At 45.5% G+C, this 19,062-nt stretch overlaps 1 protein-coding gene across 1 annotated transcript in view; it reads left to right on the forward strand.

Moving 5' to 3' along the window:
* ST6GALNAC3 (ST6 N-acetylgalactosaminide alpha-2,6-sialyltransferase 3) overlaps window positions 1-14,924 on the forward strand; it is a 466,380-nt gene extending 451,456 nt beyond the window's left edge. The window contains exons 4-5 of the mRNA XM_073643924.1: window positions 13,489-13,596; window positions 14,546-14,924. Of these exons, the coding sequence (XP_073500025.1) occupies window positions 13,489-13,596; window positions 14,546-14,726 (289 nt within the window). The 3' untranslated portion in view covers window positions 14,727-14,924. The remainder of the gene's footprint in view (window positions 1-13,488; window positions 13,597-14,545) is intronic.
* The last annotated feature ends 4,138 nt before the right edge of the window (window positions 14,925-19,062 follow it).

Consider the following 19,062-nt stretch of genomic DNA (forward strand, 5'->3'; position numbering starts at 1 on the left):
GAATATATACGCCCACCGCTGGTCACGTGATGGGTAGGGACGCAATTCATTGGTGTGGGACGGCGCGTGTGCTCGAAGCCGCGCCCCCCGCCGCACGCATCACAGCCACCAATACCCGAGCGCGCGCCCGGGGGCGTGCCTAGGAAACGCCCCCAGGAGCGCGCCCGGGGCATGAGGCAGCCAGATACGGGCGCAGGCAAGCCCAGGATCAGGGGACACGCGCACCACCAATGAATAAGTGAGGATAACAAGGTGGAATATGCATAAAAGACAGAGAGCATGAAATACAAAAAACATCAAATAGGGTAGAATACTCTCTGTCACAATACAGTAGATATAACAGATGACTGGGGCATCAATATACAAAGGATCCAAAAACAGTCACATGCGTGATTGAGAAAATTCCCAAAGTGGGTATAGATCACAGAGTATGTACATGGATACAAATCAACATAGAACCGCATTCCCCCAAAAAACAGGAAAGATGATAGTCATCAGAGGGCTCTTGAGAGATGCTCCAAGTTGTCAGCTGTAGGATATCTTGAGCAATAAATAAGACAAGGTCCATAAGGTGCACATAGTAAAGGGTTCATAGCCATAAGTCTAAAAGCATAAAAAAAGAAAAGTAAGAAAAGCAGAATAAAAAACAGGCTAAAAACTGAGGCACAGACTACAGATCGGAGAAAGTCAGCGCTGAGGGAGAGCATCACCAAGCAAAAGGGCCCAATCATAAAAATGAAGAAAAATTCAAATTTTCATTAAGGCCGCGCGGTACCAGGGTATCCAGGATGCTGATCCATCTGGCCTCTTTTTGTGCAAGGCACAATTTGTAATCACCCCCCCGAGAGCCCAGATGCACCACGTCAATCCCACGCACCATAAGACTGCGCGGGTCGCAGTCATGGGCTAGTTTGAAATGCCGTGGTAAGGTTCTGAGCTCTCGGGGGTCCGACACAGATCTAGCTGCGCCAATGTCCCGAACATGCTCCCGCACCCGAGTCCTCAGTTCCCTTGTAGTGAGACCTACATAAATTTTATGACAACCACACGTGGCATAATAAACCACATGTGTTGTACTACAGGAAATATATCTGAGGATTCGGTATGTCCGGGAGCCTTCTGAATTCATGAAAGAGGAACAGCGGAGCACATTAGCGCAAGCTACACAATGGCCACATGGATAGGATCCAACCCTGGGACCGCGCGACCCAAAAGGATTAAGTGCTGGTGGGACGTAATGACTGGAGGTGAGCAAATCACCCAGACTCCTGGCTCGTCTGGCAGTCATAAGTGGAGATTGTCCCACAACATCCCTCAGTGAAGGCTCCGCCCCAAGAACACTCCAATGTCGCGAGAGGACCCGCCTCATAGAGTCCCACTCATGATTATAAGTGGAAATGAAGCGGGTCCTCCCAGGATACTCAGTCGGTGGCGATCTCGGAGGGGGGTATAATAGACTGCTGCGGGGGGTGCTGCGGGCCCTACCATAGCCACGGCCGATACAACGGTTACTATAGCCTCTTTGTCTGAAGCGTTGTGTCAAGACTGCCGCCTGCTTATCAAAGCTGGCCTCCGTCGAGCAAATGCGCCTAATCCTAAGGAATTGTCCGACCGGGACGGCCCTGATGGTAGAAGGGGTATGGCCAGAGGCCGCGTGTACCAAGGAGTTCACAGCCGTGGGCTTCCTGTAGACATCAGTCTGAATGAGGGAGTGCGAGTCCACCATCAGAGTGACGTCCAGGAAGTCCAAACGTGTGAGGCTGTGGGTATACGTTAGTTTGATACCCCACTCATTGATGTTAAGCCGCCCCATGAAGTCATCAAGCTCCTCCGTCGACCCCCGCCAAAAGAATAAAATATCATCGATGTACCTGAGCCATGTCACGACCCGGTCAGCGCCCCGGACACCATCGTCCCCAAAAATAGCCCTCTCCCAAGCGCCAAGGAAGAGGTTTGCATACGATGGTGCACAGGCCGCCCCCATGGCCGTGCCACGACGCTGCAGGTACACCGTGTCTTTAAAAAGAAAATAATTATGGCAGAGGATAAAACGGAGGAGCTCTAAGATGAATTCCCGTGAGGGGCCGTCCAGGTCGGAACCTCCAAGAAAGAGCTCGACTGAGGTCAACCCAAGATTATGATCAATGCAGGTGTACAAACTCTCAACGTCGGCCGTGACCATAATAGTGCCGGGTTCCAAAGAGATGCCATCAACCCTAGTAAGGACGTCCGTCGTGTCCCGCACATAAGAGGGGAGGGTCCCAACGAGTGGTCTAAGGTGACTATCGACATATTGAGATATTGGACCGCAAAGACCTCCCAAACCGGACACGATCGGACGTCCAGGAGGATTAGTGGCATCTTTATGTACTTTGGGAAGTAGATAAAAAGTAGCAGTTTTAGGAAACCGTACAGTCAAAGCCCCCACAGTCTTCTTGTCTATGATACCCCTCTCGCAGGCCCGGGCCAGAATACCTTGCAGGGTGGCAGAGAAGGAGGCAGTGGGGTTATATGACAACTTGGAATACGTGTCCTTGTCTCTTAACTGTCTCAAGGCCTCCCTCTCATATTTGTGGTGGGGCCACAGGACAATGTTTCCTCCCTTATCAGCCGGCTTAATGACTGTATCCTTCAGTGTTTGTAGTTGTTGTATCGCCACACGTTGGGCGGAGGTCAGATTATCTACCCTTCTTCGTGTGGAAAGTTTTTTGAAATCCTCCGCCACTAGTTTCACAAAAATTTCCACCGCCGGACATATAGACAAGGGAGGAAACCTTGTTGACTTCGGGTTCCTAGCCTGTGGTAACCCACCTGTGGGAGGAGTTGTTTGTTCAGCCAAGAGATCCTCCAGATGTTGCAAAGCCTCCTCCTCCGTCACCGCCGGGGCCTGATCACCATCCGACCTGAAATGGAGTTTTTTTAAAATCAGTTTCCGAGCAAACAGGTGGAGGTCCTTGAGGGCCGTAAAGTAATCGAATGAACAAGTTGGAGAGAATGATAGGCCCATACCAAGGACCTCCATCTGCGTCCCGGTTAAAACGTGACTCGTAAGGTTCATGATACGGAGCCCCCCACAGGGATCACCAACCTGAAACGGAACAGTCTGTTTCCTTCGATTATTCGGTCTCGTTTGGATATATCCGGTAGATCGAGCAGCGGAGACCCCCTGAGAATCCACGTTAATGACAGGTAATTGGCCCTCACTCGAGGTTCCCGAGGCAATCGAAGTGGACCTAGATCGTGCAAGGGAGTTATTACGAGATCTCGATCTTATGTTAATAGTCGGTGACCTCCACCGGTACACTTTATGGTTGGACTTATCCAGTGTATCGCGTTGAAATTTTTTTGTTTTCAGAGCCTGAATCTCTTTGACAAGTTTCTGACAATCAGAATCAATTTCCTCCTGAAGTTTCTTCAGATCGTCACTGGGTAAGTCCTTCTTCAGTTGCACCTGTAGGAGGTCAATCTCTGTTTCCAAATCCCTGAGGGATTTATCACTTTGCTCCCTGAGAAGGAAAATTTCAACGCGATACACTGGATAAGTCCAACCATAAAGTGTACCGGTGGAGGTCACCGACTATTAACATAAGATCGAGATCTCGTAATAACTCCCTTGCACGATCTAGGTCCACTTCGATTGCCTCGGGAACCTCGAGTGAGGGCCAATTACCTGTCATTAACGTGGATTCTCAGGGGGTCTCCGCTGCTCGATCTACCGGATATATCCAAACGAGACCGAATAATCGAAGGAAACAGACTGTTCCGTTTCAGGTTGGTGATCCCTGTGGGGGGCTCCGTATCATGAACCTTACGAGTCACGTTTTAACCGGGACGCAGATGGAGGTCCTTGGTATGGGCCTATCATTCTCTCCAACTTGTTCATTCGATTACTTTACGGCCCTCAAGGACCTCCACCTGTTTGCTCGGAAACTGATTTTAAAAAAACTCCATTTCAGGTCGGATGGTGATCAGGCCCCGGCGGTGACGGAGGAGGAGGCTTTGCAACATCTGGAGGATCTCTTGGCTGAACAAACAACTCCTCCCACAGGTGGGTTACCACAGGCTAGGAACCCGAAGTCAACAAGGTTTCCTCCCTTGTCTATATGTCCGGCGGTGGAAATTTTTGTGAAACTAGTGGCGGAGGATTTCAAAAAACTTTCCACACGAAGAAGGGTAGATAATCTGACCTCCGCCCAACGTGTGGCGATACAACAACTACAAACACTGAAGGATACAGTCATTAAGCCGGCTGATAAGGGAGGAAACATTGTCCTGTGGCCCCACCACAAATATGAGAGGGAGGCCTTGAGACAGTTAAGAGACAAGGACACGTATTCCAAGTTGTCATATAACCCCACTGCCTCCTTCTCTGCCACCCTGCAAGGTATTCTGGCCCGGGCCTGCGAGAGGGGTATCATAGACAAGAAGACTGTGGGGGCTTTGACTGTACGGTTTCCTAAAACTGCTACTTTTTATCTACTTCCCAAAGTACATAAAGATGCCACTAATCCTCCTGGACGTCCGATCGTGTCCGGTTTGGGAGGTCTTTGCGGTCCAATATCTCAATATGTCGATAGTCACCTTAGACCACTCGTTGGGACCCTCCCCTCTTATGTGCGGGACACGACGAACGTCCTTACTAGGGTTGATGGCATCTCTTTGGAACCCGGCACTATTATGGTCACGGCCGACGTTGAGAGTTTGTACACCTGCATTGATCATAATCTTGGGTTGACCTCAGTCGAGCTCTTTCTTGGAGGTTCCGACCTGGACGGCCCCTCACGGGAATTCATCTTAGAGCTCCTCCGTTTTATCCTCTGCCATAATTATTTTCTTTTTAAAGACACGGTGTACCTGCAGCGTCGTGGCACGGCCATGGGGGCGGCCTGTGCACCATCGTATGCAAACCTCTTCCTTGGCGCTTGGGAGAGGGCTATTTTTGGGGACGATGGTGTCCGGGGCGCTGACCGGGTCGTGGCATGGCTCAGGTACATCGATGATATTTTATTCTTTTGGCGGGGGTCGACGGAGGAGCTTGATGACTTCATGGGGCGGCTTAACATCAATGAGTGGGGTATCAAACTAACGTATACCCACAGCCTCACACGTTTGGACTTCCTGGACGTCACTCTGATGGTGGACTCGCACTCCCTCATTCAGACTGACGTCTACAGGAAGCCCACGGCTGTGAACTCCTTGGTACACGCGGCCTCTGGCCATACCCCTTCTACCATCAGGGCCGTCCCGGTCGGACAATTCCTTAGGATTAGGCGCATTTGCTCGACGGAGGCCAGCTTTGATAAGCAGGCGGCAGTCTTGACACAACGCTTCAGACAAAGAGGCTATAGTAACCGTTGTATCGGCCGTGGCTATGGTAGGGCCCGCAGCACCCCCCGCAGCAGTCTATTATACCCCCCTCCGAGATCGCCACCGACTGAGTATCCTGGGAGGACCCGCTTCATTTCCACTTATAATCATGAGTGGGACTCTATGAGGCGGGTCCTCTCGCGACATTGGAGTGTTCTTGGGGCGGAGCCTTCACTGAGGGATGTTGTGGGACAATCTCCACTTATGACTGCCAGACGAGCCAGGAGTCTGGGTGATTTGCTCACCTCCAGTCATTACGTCCCACCAGCACTTAATCCTTTTGGGTCGCGCGGTCCCAGGGTTGGATCCTATCCATGTGGCCATTGTGTAGCTTGCGCTAATGTGCTCCGCTGTTCCTCTTTCATGAATTCAGAAGGCTCCCGGACATACCGAATCCTCAGATATATTTCCTGTAGTACAACACACGTGGTTTATTATGCCACGTGTGGTTGTCATAAAATTTATGTAGGTCTCACTACAAGGGAACTGAGGACTCGGGTGCGGGAGCATGTTCGGGACATTGGCGCAGCTAGATCTGTGTCGGACCCCCGAGAGCTCAGAACCTTACCACGGCATTTCAAACTAGCCCATGACTGCGACCCGCGCAGTCTTATGGTGCGTGGGATTGACGTGGTGCATCTGGGCTCTCGGGGGGGTGATTACAAATTGTGCCTTGCACAAAAAGAGGCCCGATGGATCAGCATCCTGGATACCCTGGTACCGCGCGGCCTTAATGAAAATTTGAATTTTTCTTCATTTTTATGATTGGGCCCTTTTGCTTGGTGATGCTCTCCCTCAGCGCTGACTTTCTCCGATCTGTAGTCTGTGCCTCAGTTTTTAGCCTGTTTTTTATTCTGCTTTTCTTACTTTTCTTTTTTTATGCTTTTAGACTTATGGCTATGAACCCTTTACTATGTGCACCTTATGGCCTTGTCTTATTTATTGCTCAAGATATCCTACAGCTGACAACTTGGAGCATCTCTCAAGAGCCCTCTGATGACTATCATCTTTCCTGTTTTTTGGGGGAATGCGGTTCTATGTTGATTTGTATCCATGTACATACTCTGTGATCTATACCCACTTTGGGAATTTTCTCAATCACGCATGTGACTGTTTTTGGATCCTTTGTATATTGATGCCCCAGTCATCTGTTATATCTACTGTATTGTGACAGAGAGTATTCTACCCTATTTGATGTTTTTTGTATTTCATGCTCTCTGTCTTTTATGCATATTCCACCTTGTTATCCTCACTTATTCATTGGTGGTGCGCGTGTCCCCTGATCCTGGGCTTGCCTGCGCCCGTATCTGGCTGCCTCATGCCCCGGGCGCGCTCCTGGGGGCGTTTCCTAGGCACGCCCCCGGGCGCGCGCTCGGGTATTGGTGGCTGTGATGCGTGCGGCGGGGGGCGCGGCTTCGAGCACACGCGCCGTCCCACACCAATGAATTGCGTCCCTACCCATCACGTGACCAGCGGTGGGCGTATATATTCAGGTCCTGTCAGGTACACTAAATAGCGCCTCTTGAAAAAGAAGAGCGAAACGCGCGTCGGGGCGCGCTTTCACCTGCCGGCACCCTCTGTGATCCCTCTGGCAGTCTGCGGGCTTTCCGTCACCCGGTGTCACTTATCTGGGTGAGTGATTCTCTTCATCTCTTTGGGCATTTCCCTGTGTTCCCATGCATTTTATGGGCGCCTAGCAGTCAGCACTTCTGTTCCTGACATTATACTATTTTCATATATAGTCATTACCTCTTGAGACCTGTGTATGTTATATGGTCCTTCTTTTGACTTGTGCCCTATTGAGGGTTATTTATTGTAATCATGTACTGCTATTATGTACTGTTATTTGGTGTGTCCTGATGCTTGTACACTTGATGATGCCCTTTTATCTGGGACTGCCTCGCAGTTTTACTGCCATGGGTCACTGTGTCTGGCACTGCCTTTTAAGATCCTCTTGCCTTATCACTATCTCTTTTGTATAACCCTTTATTATCATGTTGATTAATTATAAATAAATATATTTTGTTCTTTGCTATACTACTCGTGTTTTCTCCGGTTTTCTAATGCTCTGCTGGAATTGTAGACCATTCTACTTTGGCAAACTGCTCCAGGTCCCTGATATTTGAAGGGTGCCTTCTCCAAACTGCCATTTTGAGATCTCTCCACAGGTGTTCTATGGGATTCAGGTCTGGACTCATTGCTGGCCACCTTAGAAGTCTCCAGTGCTTTCTCTCAAACCATTTTATAGTGCTTTTGGAAGTGTGTTTTGGGTCATTGTCCTGCTGGAAGACCCATGACCTCTGAGGGAGACCCAGCTTTCTCACACTGGGCCCTACATTATGCTGCAAAATTTGTTGGTAGTCTTCAGACTTCATAATGCCATGCACACGGTCAAGCAGTCCAGTGCCAGAGGCAGCAAAGCAACCCCAAAACATCAGGGAACCTCCGCCATGTTTGACTGTAGGGACCATGTTCTTTTCTTTGAATGCCTCTTTTTTTTCCCTGTACACTCTATGTTGATGCTTTTTCCCAAAAAGCTCTACTTTTGTCTTATCTGACCAGAGAACATTCTTCCAAAACGTTTTAGGCTTTCTCAGGTAAGTTTTGGCAAACTCCAGCCTGGCCTTTTTATGTCTCGGGGTAAGAAGTGGGGTCTTCCTGGGTATCCTACCATACAGTCCCTTTTCATTCAGGCTCTGACGGATAGTACGGGTTGACACTGTTGTACCCTCAGACTGCAGGGCAGCTTGAACTTGTTTGGATGTTAGTCGAGGTTCTTTATCCACCATCCGCACAATCTTGCGTTGAATTCTCTCGTCAATTTTTCTTTTCCGTCCACATCTAGGGAGGTTAGCCACAGTGCCATGGGCTTTACACTTCTTGATGACACTGCGCACGGAAGACACAGGAACACTCAGGTCTTTGGAGATGGACTTGTAGCCTTGAGATTGCTCATGCTTCCTCACAATTTAGTTTCTCAAGTCCTCAGACAGTTCTTTGGTCTTCTTTCTTTTCTCCATGCTCAATGTGGTACACACAAGGACACAGGACAGAGGTTGAGTCAACTTTAATCCATGTGAACTGGCTGCAAGTGTGATTTAGTTATTGCCAACACCTGTTAGGTGCCACAGGTAAGTTACAGGTGCTGTTAATTACACCAATTAGAGAAGCATCACAGGATTTTTCAAACAGTGCCAATACTTTTGTCCACCCCCTTTTTTAGGTTTGGTGTGGAATTATATCCAATTTGGCTTTTTGTGTTTTTTTCATTGAAGACAAATTAAATGAAGATAATAATACCAAAGAATTTGTGATTGCAATTATTTTCAGGAAGAAACTGAGTATTATCTGACAGAATTGCAGGGGTGCCAATACTTTTGGCCACCACTGTAAGCTAATGATGAACAGCATTCTGGATACATTGAGGCCTCACATTCAGCCTATATTACTTAGGCAGGCAGACAGACAGACAGAGCTCACATTCAGCCTATACTACTGGGAGAGACACAAAGACCTCACATCCAGCCTATATTACTGGGAGAGACAAACAGAGGTCACATTCAGCCTGTATTGCTGAGACAACACATACCGCTCACATAAAGATGATATAACTGGGAGACACACAGAAGTCACATCCATCCTATATTACTGGAGAGACATACAGATCTCACTTCCAGCCTATATTACTGGGAGAGACACACAGACCTCACATCCAGCCTATATTACTGGGAGAGACACAGACCTCACATCTAGCCTATATTACTAGGAGAGACACACAGACCTCACATCCAACCTATATTACTGGGAGAGACACACAAAGCTCACATCCAGCCTATATTACTGGGAGAGACAAGCAGACCTCACATCCCACCTATATTTCTGTTAGAGACACACAGAGCTCACATCCAGCCTATATTACTGGGAGAGACAGAGACCTCACATCCAGCCTATATTACTGGGAGAGACACACAGAGCTCACATCCAGTCTATATTACTGGGAGAGACACACAGAGCTCACATCCAGCCTATATTACTCGGAGAGACGCACAGACCTCACATCCAGCCTATATTACTGAGAGAGACACACAGAACTCTCATCCAGCCTGTATTACTGGGAGAGTAAGGCAGACCTCTTGATAAACATGGAGGACATGAAGAACTCTCTCAGCAGGGACAGAATTGCAGGGTACAGTGCCACTGGCTGTAGGAGAGCAGCTGCAGATAGTGACCCCTGTTGGAACTAAATGAATAAAGGAATAATATCAATAAAATCTGATGAATATGGCAGTGACAGGGGAGAGTATGGTCAGAGGACACGTGGTCTGTAGCTCTTGCCTATTCCTTCTGCTCAGCACCAATTCAGCCTTGTGTCAATCATGTCAGAAGGAGAATGCAGCTCGGTTTGTAGCACCGCATCATTGTGTTTTATGTCTGGCAACTTTGTAATCAGATTTTTTTAAATAAAATTTGAAGGAGAACTTCTATAATACAAGACTTAGTGCACAGTGTGACCGGAGCCGCGGAGAGGAAATATGTCTGGCCGTCTGCTGTAATTCATGTAACTGAGTAACTGCGGCCGAGCTTCAGCCGGGAGCCACGATTGACACAAAAAAGGCTGCATCAATAAACCTTGTACGTAATGGCGTCCTGAAGTCACAGCCGCAGAGATAAACTCTACAGGGGGATGTGCGAGAAGGAGCAGAGATCGAAGGAACGGAATCTATACTGATCGCTGCCACCTTATCAGACAACACGGGTATGCAGCCGCGCTGCAAAGTAATGCACTCACTGCTGATAGTCTCCATACCAATAATAATAAAGAATGATTGTGCCATCGTCTGTATGATCCTGCTCATTGTACAGTATGAGAACTGGACCTGATACATCCCAGATCATAGTGAGTGCACGGCCGCTGCACGGCACAGAGACTGCACCTCCGGAAGTCATTGTATCCCTGTGTCAGATATAGCGGCCCCTCGGACCCCGCACTGGGAAAAATGTACAGTTTGTCCTGGAGTGTCCCACCGACCAAACCATACTACATGTGTAATAGTGTCAGTGGGACGGTTCCCCACCGGTGACCTATACGGGGTCAGGCCCCTGCTGTCACCTCCCTCACATTGTACATATCTCATATCTTACAGAGGCGGCTGGGCGCTTGGGTTTGTCTATTATGCAGTTATGGCAGCTTGTACCTGTTCACACTTATTTTATTCTGTTCGGAGGTGCTGGTCAGGTTTTTTGCTTTCTGTAAATTGATACAATATAGATAGATAGATAGATATATAGATAATGATAGATAATAGATATACAGATAGAGAAGAGATAGATGATGCTGTAGATAGTGATAGATAATAGATAATAGATAGATAATAGATACATGATAGATAATAGATAGATGATAGATAGATAATAGATAGATAATAGATAGATGATAGATAGATAATAGATAGATAATAGATAATAGATAGATAATAGATACATGATAGATAATAGATAGATAATAGATAGATAGATAATAGATAGATGATAGATAGATAGATAATAGATAGATGATAGATAGATAATAGATAGATAATAGATAGATGATAGATAGATAGATAATAGATAGATAATAGATGATAGATAGATTATAGATAGATGATAGATAGATAATAGATAGATGATAGATAGATAATAGATAGATAATAGATAGATAATAGATAGATGATAGATAGATAATAGATAGATAATAGATAGATAATAGATAGATAGATAATAGATAGATGATAGATAGATAATAGATAGATGATAGATAGATGATAAATAGATTATAGATAGATGATAGATAATAGATAGATAATAGATAGATGATAGATAGATAATAGATAGATAATAGATAGATAGATAATAGATAGATAATAGATAGATGATAGATAATAGATAGATGATAGATAGATAGATAGATAATAGATAGATAATAGATAGATGATAGATAGATAATAGATAGATGATAGATAATAGATAGATAATAGATAGATAATAGATAGATAGATAATAGATAGATAATAGATAGATAATAGATGATAGATAGATGATAGATAATAGATAGATAGATAATAGATAGATAATAGATAGATGATAGATAGATAATAGATAGATGATAGATAGATGATAGATAATAGATAGATAATAGATTATAGATAATAGATAGATGATAGATAGATAATAGATAGATAATAGATGATAGATGATAGATAATAGATAGATAATAGATGATAGATAGATGATAGATAATAGATAGATAGATAATAGATAGATAATAGATAGATGATAGATAATAGATAGATAATAGATAGATAATAGATGATAGATAATAGATAGATAATAGATAGATAATAGATGATAGATAGATGATAGATAATAGATAGATAGATAATAGATAGATAATAGATAGATGATAGATAGATAATAGATAGATGATAGATAATAAATAGATTATAGATAGATAATAGATAGATGATAGATAGATAATAGATGATAGATAGATGATAGATAATAGATAGATAGATAATAGATAGATAATAGATAGATGATAGATAGATAATAGATAGATGATAGATAGATGATAGATAATAGATAGATAATAGATAGATAATAGATAGATGATAGATAATAGATAGATAATAGATAGATAATAGATAGATAATAGATGATAGATAATAGATAGATGATAGATAGATAATAGATAGATAATAGATAGATAGATAATAGATGATAGATAGATAATAGATAGATGATAGATAGATGATAGATAGATGATAGATAATAGATAGATAATAGATGATAGATAATATATATATATAATAGACAATAGATGGGTAACAGCACAGGACACAGAGGGAGTTGGAGCCGCCAGATCTCGTCTTCTCATCCGCAGATTTTCTTTGTTTCTTGTTCTTTGAGACTTTCTTCCTTTGTGTTCAGCAATCTCGTCAGTCATTAACCCCCGGACCCCCATTTCCTGCGGCACGGGTTCATTGTCGCAGACAGCCGCCCCTCTTCACGTCTCCGCAGACACGGAATACCGGTTGTGATTTATCGCCTCCACTTCCCGGTGCCCTCCCCGGCAGAGCGGCTTCTCCTTGGCGCCCAGTAATTGGTACCAGGACGGTTCTGGGAGGTTTTTCTTGTTCTCGTGCAGGATTCCGATTCCAGGGAAATGAATGCTGTAATCCCGGGGTCGGGGGACTAATAGGATTTTCTACATTTCCCTGCTGATCCGCAGCCTCCAGGCGAGATTAGGTCTCAGCCGGCGTCAACTTCTAGATTGAAGCAATGCTTTAAAAAAAAGTGGAAGGAAAAACTTCCCTGAAAGGTACAAATTGTATCTGTGCAGGGGGCGGCGGGTATCCTCCGTCACTGAGGACCCCCAATCTCTCCTGACATGTCTGATGTAGCAAATGCAAGAATTCACCAGCAAATAACAATTCTGTTTTGCCGTTCCTCAGTTATTCCTCCTGGAAAATTGTATAAATGAACAGTGTTGTCAGCGGTCGAGTGTCTCACAGACATCACTGATTGAACAATGTCAGTCTGTGTACGGACACACCCCCAGCTGGTTACACCCAGTTGTCCATTTATTTCTAAATTACTAGGAGTAATAATCTACAAAAAGCATAATAAAAAAATATGTTTCAGAATTATTTCTTAGGGGTACACGTATGTATTGAAAGAGACACGTCAGGTTTTTCTTTAAATGACATGTCTACTTTTAAAGTTAAGTTTTGAAAATCTAGGACAACCCCTTTAAATGCACTTTTTGACTATATTGAGCCATGACAGGTCCCTAGCTTCCCACCTTCTTGGGTTTAAAATAAGTTTTATGTTGTAGAACAGCGCCACTCTTCCTTATAGGTTGTGTCTGGTATTACACCTTAGCCTTTAAAAAACAGAGCGGCAGTACAGGACCATAATGTAACCCAGATGTTTTATCCTTACCTCGTGGCATCCTGGAACCGTGCCCCCCTTATCTATAGGCAATGGCTGAATGGTGCAGTACCAGACACAGCCTGTGCATGAGAGGGGTTTCTTTGTGGATGTCTGTATGCAGTCTCTGAGCCGGTTTTCTTTGTCTTGCAGGGTGCAGTCAGGATCTTATCTCAGCACTGGTTGGTTCACCTTGATCCTTGCGATGGACGCCTGCGAAGGAATCCATGTCTATGGGATGATCAATGATACATATTGCAAGTAAGATCATTGTTAAAGGGGCAGTCCCCTCATTACAGGACCACAGATCACTTGGATACCCCATTATTATCACAGATTATCGGGGGCGATCGCCCAGTCACCAGTGGAGCGCTGTGCTGCGTTTGCTCTTATCTGCCATGCTTGGCTTTCTCCGGAGGCTTCCTGATGGGGGTTATGGTAGTTAATAATTGACCATGAAACCTCCCAGGAAAAAGTCCTGCTCAAAGCTGAAGGTTTGCTACAATGTGTCCTTTTATGTAAAAATAGAAATTGCTATTATGTCTCCCTCCTCAACATTGATACGTTGTAACAAACTGAAGCTGTGTGAACAGGGCCTTGTTCTCAGTCTTCCAATGTAACCCTATAATGTAGGTACTCCAGAGAACAGAGTCCCCCTTTAGTAAAAAAGTGAGTGGGAACATGTCGTCCTGGGCCCCTCTATTCAAGGGCCCCATAGCACAGTCTATGACATACACATCCTTCATTGTGGGTAGATTGGCGAGGGTTAATTATTACCTATTTGGGCAGAATTTGGATTGATTACTATTTAAAGGGATTGTTCAAAAATTAGATATTCATGATCTATCCATAGGGTAGATCACCTAATATCAGATCTCTTGGGATCGGACATCCAGGACTCCCCCGATCAGCAACAGTGTAAAGAGGCAGAATAGCACAGCGCCGTCCACTGTGTAGAGGCCGCTTTTGATACCGCAGCTCTGCTCCTATTGAAGTAAATGGGATCTGAGCTGCAGTACCGAGAACGGCCACTACTCATTGTACAGCACTGTTCAGAGCACTGATCAACTGATTATGGGGGTCTCAGGTGTTGGATCCCACCGATCTGATATTGATGACTTATCAAACCCCGGTAATATCAGTATGAGATCCTCCATCTTCTCACCTTCCATCCTGTGTAACTAATATTGTACAATCCTTCTTGGTTTAGGACCAATGGCTTCCGGAGAGTTCCGTATCATTACTACGAGCCAGGACGATACGAATGTGACGAGTACATCCTGCACGAGAACGCCCCCTATGGAGGACACCGATTCATCACCGAGAAGCGAGTGTTTGCCAAGTGGTCAAAGCTGCACAATATCACGTTCAGCCACCCGGACTGGTCATAAAATAAGGGGCCGAGTGGCGGCCGTCACTGTGCGGAGCCTCAGAACACTGCGGAAAGTACTGAGCGGGGGGTCGGACATGCACTTTATGCCTCGGAGGGTGAGACCACCAACACAGTATTATACAGCAATGGTCCTCACCTCATAGCTCTGCATCTGTTACAAAACTACAACTCAATTCCACAATATATCTTTATAGGGCTCAGAACCCAGACTTCCTGATACAAAGCTCCAAATTCTCAGATTTGGTCAAATTTTTCCTTCCTGTAATCTCCACAAGAGGTCGCTGTATTATTTGTTTATTAGTGTATTCAGGGAGCTCCCCCTAGTGGTGGCTTCAGACAGGATCTTATCATGTATCTCTGTATACAGGGAGCTCCCCCTAGTGGTGGCTGCAGACAGGATCTTATCATGTATCTCTGTATACAGGGAGCTCCCCCTTGTGGTGGCTGCAGGCAGGATCTTATCATGTATCTCTGTATACAGGGAGCTCCCCCTAGCGGTGACTGCAGACAGAATCTTATCATGTATCTCTGTATTCAGGGAGCTCCTCCTTGTGGTGGCTGCAGACAGAATCTTATCATGTATCTCTGTATACATAGAGCTCCCCCTAGTGGTGACTGCAGACAGAATCTTATCATGTATCTATGTATGCAGGGAGCTCCACCTACTGGTGGCTGCAGACAGAATCTTATCATGTATCTCTGTATACAGGAAGCTCCCCCTAGTGGTGTCTGCAGACAGAATCTTATCATGTATCTCTGTATACAGGGAGCTCCCCGTAGCGGTGACTGCAGACAGAATCTTATCATGTATCTCTGTATTCAGGGAGCTCCCCCTTGTGGTGGCTGCAGACAGAATCTTATCATGTATCTCTGTATACAGGGAGCTCCCCCTAGTAGTGGCTGCAGACAGGATCCTATCATGTATCTCTGTATACAGGGAGCTCCCCCTAGTGGTGGCTATAGACAGAATCTTATCATGTATCTCTGTATACAGTGAGCTCCCCCTAGCGGTGACTGCAGACAGAATCTTATCATGTATCTCTGTATTCAGGGAGCTCCCCCTTGTGGTGGCTGCAGGCAGAATCTTATCATGTATCTCTATATACATAGAGCTCCCCCTAGTGTTGACTGCAGACAGAATCTTATCATGTATCTCTGTATACAGGGAGCTCCCCCTAGTGGTGGCTGCAGACAGGATATTATCATGCATCTTTGTATACAGGGAGCTCCCCCTTGTGGTGGCTGCAGACAGGATCTTATCATGTATCTCTGTATACAGGGAGCTCCCCCTAGTGGTGACTGCAGACAGAATCTTATCATGTATCTCTGTATACAGGGAGCTCCCCCTAGTGGTGGCTGCAGACAGGATCTTATCATGTATCTCTGTATACAGGGAGCTCCCTCTAGTGGTGGCTGCAGACAGGATCTTATCATGTATCTCTGTATACAGGGAGCTCCCCCTAGTGGTGGCTGCAGAAAGGATCTTATCATGTATCTCTGTATACAGGGAGCTCCCCTTAGTGGTGACTGTAGACAGGATCTTGTCATATATCTCTGTATACAGGGAGCTCCCCCTAGTGGTGGCTGCAGAAAGAATGTTATCATGTATTTCTGTATACAGAGAGCTCCCCCTAGTGGTAGCTGCAGACAGGATCTTATCATGTATCTCTGTATACAGGGAGCTCCCCCTAGTGGAGGCTGCAGACAGAATCTTATCATGTATCTCTGTATACAGGGAGCTCCCCCTAGTGGTGGCTGCAGACCGAATCTTATCACGTATCTCTGTATACAGGGAGCTCCCCCTAGTGGAGGCTGCAGACAGAATCTTATCATGTATCTCTGTATACAAGGAGCTCCCCCTAGTGGAGGCTGCAGACAGAATCTTATCATGTATCTCTGTATACAGGTAGCTCCCCCCAGTGGTGGCTGCAGACAGAATCTTATCACGTATCTCTGTATACAGGGAGCTCCCCCTAGTGGAGGCTGCAGACACGTTCTTATCATGTATCTCTGTATACAGGGAGCTCCCCCTAGTGGTGGCTGCAGACCGAATCTTATCACGTATCTCTGTATACAGGGAGCTCCCCCTAGTGGAGGCTGCAGACACGTTCTTATCATGTATCTCTGTATACAGGGAGCTCCCCCTAGTGGTGGCTGCAGACCGAATCTTATCACGTATCTCTGTATACAGGGAGCTCCCCCTAGTGGAGGCTGCAGACAGAATCTTATCATGTATCTCTGTATACAAGGAGCTCCCCCTAGTGGAGGCTGCAGACAGAATCTTATCATGTATCTCTGTATACAGGTAGCTCCCCCCAGTGGTGGCTGCAGACAGAATCTTATCACGTATCTCTGTATACAGGTAGCTCCCCCCAGTGGTGGCTGCAGACAGAATCTTATCATGTATCTCTGTATACAGGGAGCTCCCCCTAGTGGTGGCTGCAGACAGAATCTTATCATGTATCTCTGTATACAGGGAGCTCCCCCTAGTGGTGGCTGCAGACAGAATCTTATGTATCTCTGTATACAGGTAGCTCTCCCTAGTGGAGGCTGCAGACAGGTTCTTATCATGTATCTCTGTATACAGGGAGCTCCCCCTAGTGGTGGCTGCAGACAGAATCTTATGTATCTCTGTATACAGGTAGCTCCCCCTAGTGGTGACTGCAGAAAGGATCTTATCATGTATCTCTGTATACAGGGAGCTCCCCCTAGTCTTGGCTGCAGGTAGAAAAAAATTGTATAATTTTTCTAGGTTTATGCAGAGGATTTGGAGCTGTGTATCAGATAAAACTCATAGATTTGAATCAGCAGAAATTGTGGAAATTAGATAGAAATAAAATGGTGTCCTTTGGGGAAGGTCATTCATTTTGACATATGAGTGCACTTTAAAAAGTCCCAGTCCAAGCTGAGTTGGAAATCCTGATCGAAAGTAATGAGCAATACATGTGATTGATCCTGCCCCCTAACCAGCAATATGCAGACCCTATAAAAGCACAGGGGGCAAGTGGCATTGACCTAAGGGAGTTGTTCCTTGAAGAGAACCCGCTGCTCTCCTGTCATTTCTGTTTTAGTAAATAATTCTGAAGGGTCATTTCTTATAAATCTGAATTGTGCAATTCCTCTGTTATTCCACCTGGAAATGCATCACCACTGGGTGTTACCAGCTGGGACGACTGTGTCCAACACTGAACCTGTCCAATTAGTGCAGATTGTGACATCTTTTTGGCAACAGGAATGGTAACACCCATTTGTCAATTTGTTCATCCTTTTCCAGGAGGAATAACAGAGCAACTGCACAATGCGAAACTATGGAAAAAATGCTTCAAAATTGTGATCAGTTGTGAACTCCGGGGGAGTTATAAGAGGATGAGCCGCTTTGGCCTCATAGTATCATACGGATGGGGATCAGGTTGGGTTGTGCCGGTGAAGATCAGGAAGAAGATATTTCAACATGGTGGCATTTCTGTATAGGAAGGCGATTGATGGCACTCTCCACCCAAGACGATGGAAAGATCTCGCCGACAGTCTACATTGGTTCTAATGGGACGTATCTGTCTGATGGCGCCGTAGCAGCGGCTCCTTATGGCGGCACATGGTCGACCTCGACCCACCGCTCAGATCATCACTCTGCTGTAATACCCCATACTGTGAACGAATACTTGACACACGATGCTTTAATCCTTTTTCTTTGTAGAAAACTTTTGTAATGTTTTTTTTATGAGGCATGAATATGATGACGCAAGCGAGTATTTTTCTATCTATTTTTCTAGGTTTATGGTATTTAGGGGGCGGCTCATTTTTCTTCATATCTACTTCATGTCCACAATACCTCCACGTGTAGGGCACATAATGTCGCTGCTGTGTGGGGTACATAGAGCGATTTTTATATATACTGTATCTGGGGGGCACCCGTGGCATCGGTACTCTCATAACAAGTATCAGAAAGCACGAAATCAGCGATGAGCGACAATGTAACAAGGCGGCGGCTTTCAGGCCTTCTTACATGGCCGAAGTTTGGGTGCTCATCCGGTTCCCATATAATTTGCATTTTATTGCTGATGATAATTATTATTTCTTATGTTTCAATTAACAACACAAAAAAACAAATCAGACGATCGAGGATGATCTGCTGATCGCAGCCGATCGGGTACGAGCCTTCACTTTGAGCTGCAGTGAATCTTTCTGTATCTTTATGTTAACTGGACACATGGCAAGTCCAAGGTCATTCAGAAAGTCCTTAAAGGGGTTCTGTAGGACTTTAAGGCCTTTATTCTGATAATCAAGAAGATCAGACACCAACCAGAAAAGCCCTGATTTTCACCAACAATGCGGCA

Source organism: Phyllobates terribilis, unplaced genomic scaffold (assembly GCF_046119375.1).
Source record: "Phyllobates terribilis strain yellow unplaced genomic scaffold, ASM4611937v1 Scaffold_8__6_contigs__length_399053987, whole genome shotgun sequence".
Classification (NCBI taxonomy): Eukaryota; Metazoa; Chordata; class Amphibia; order Anura; family Dendrobatidae; genus Phyllobates; species Phyllobates terribilis.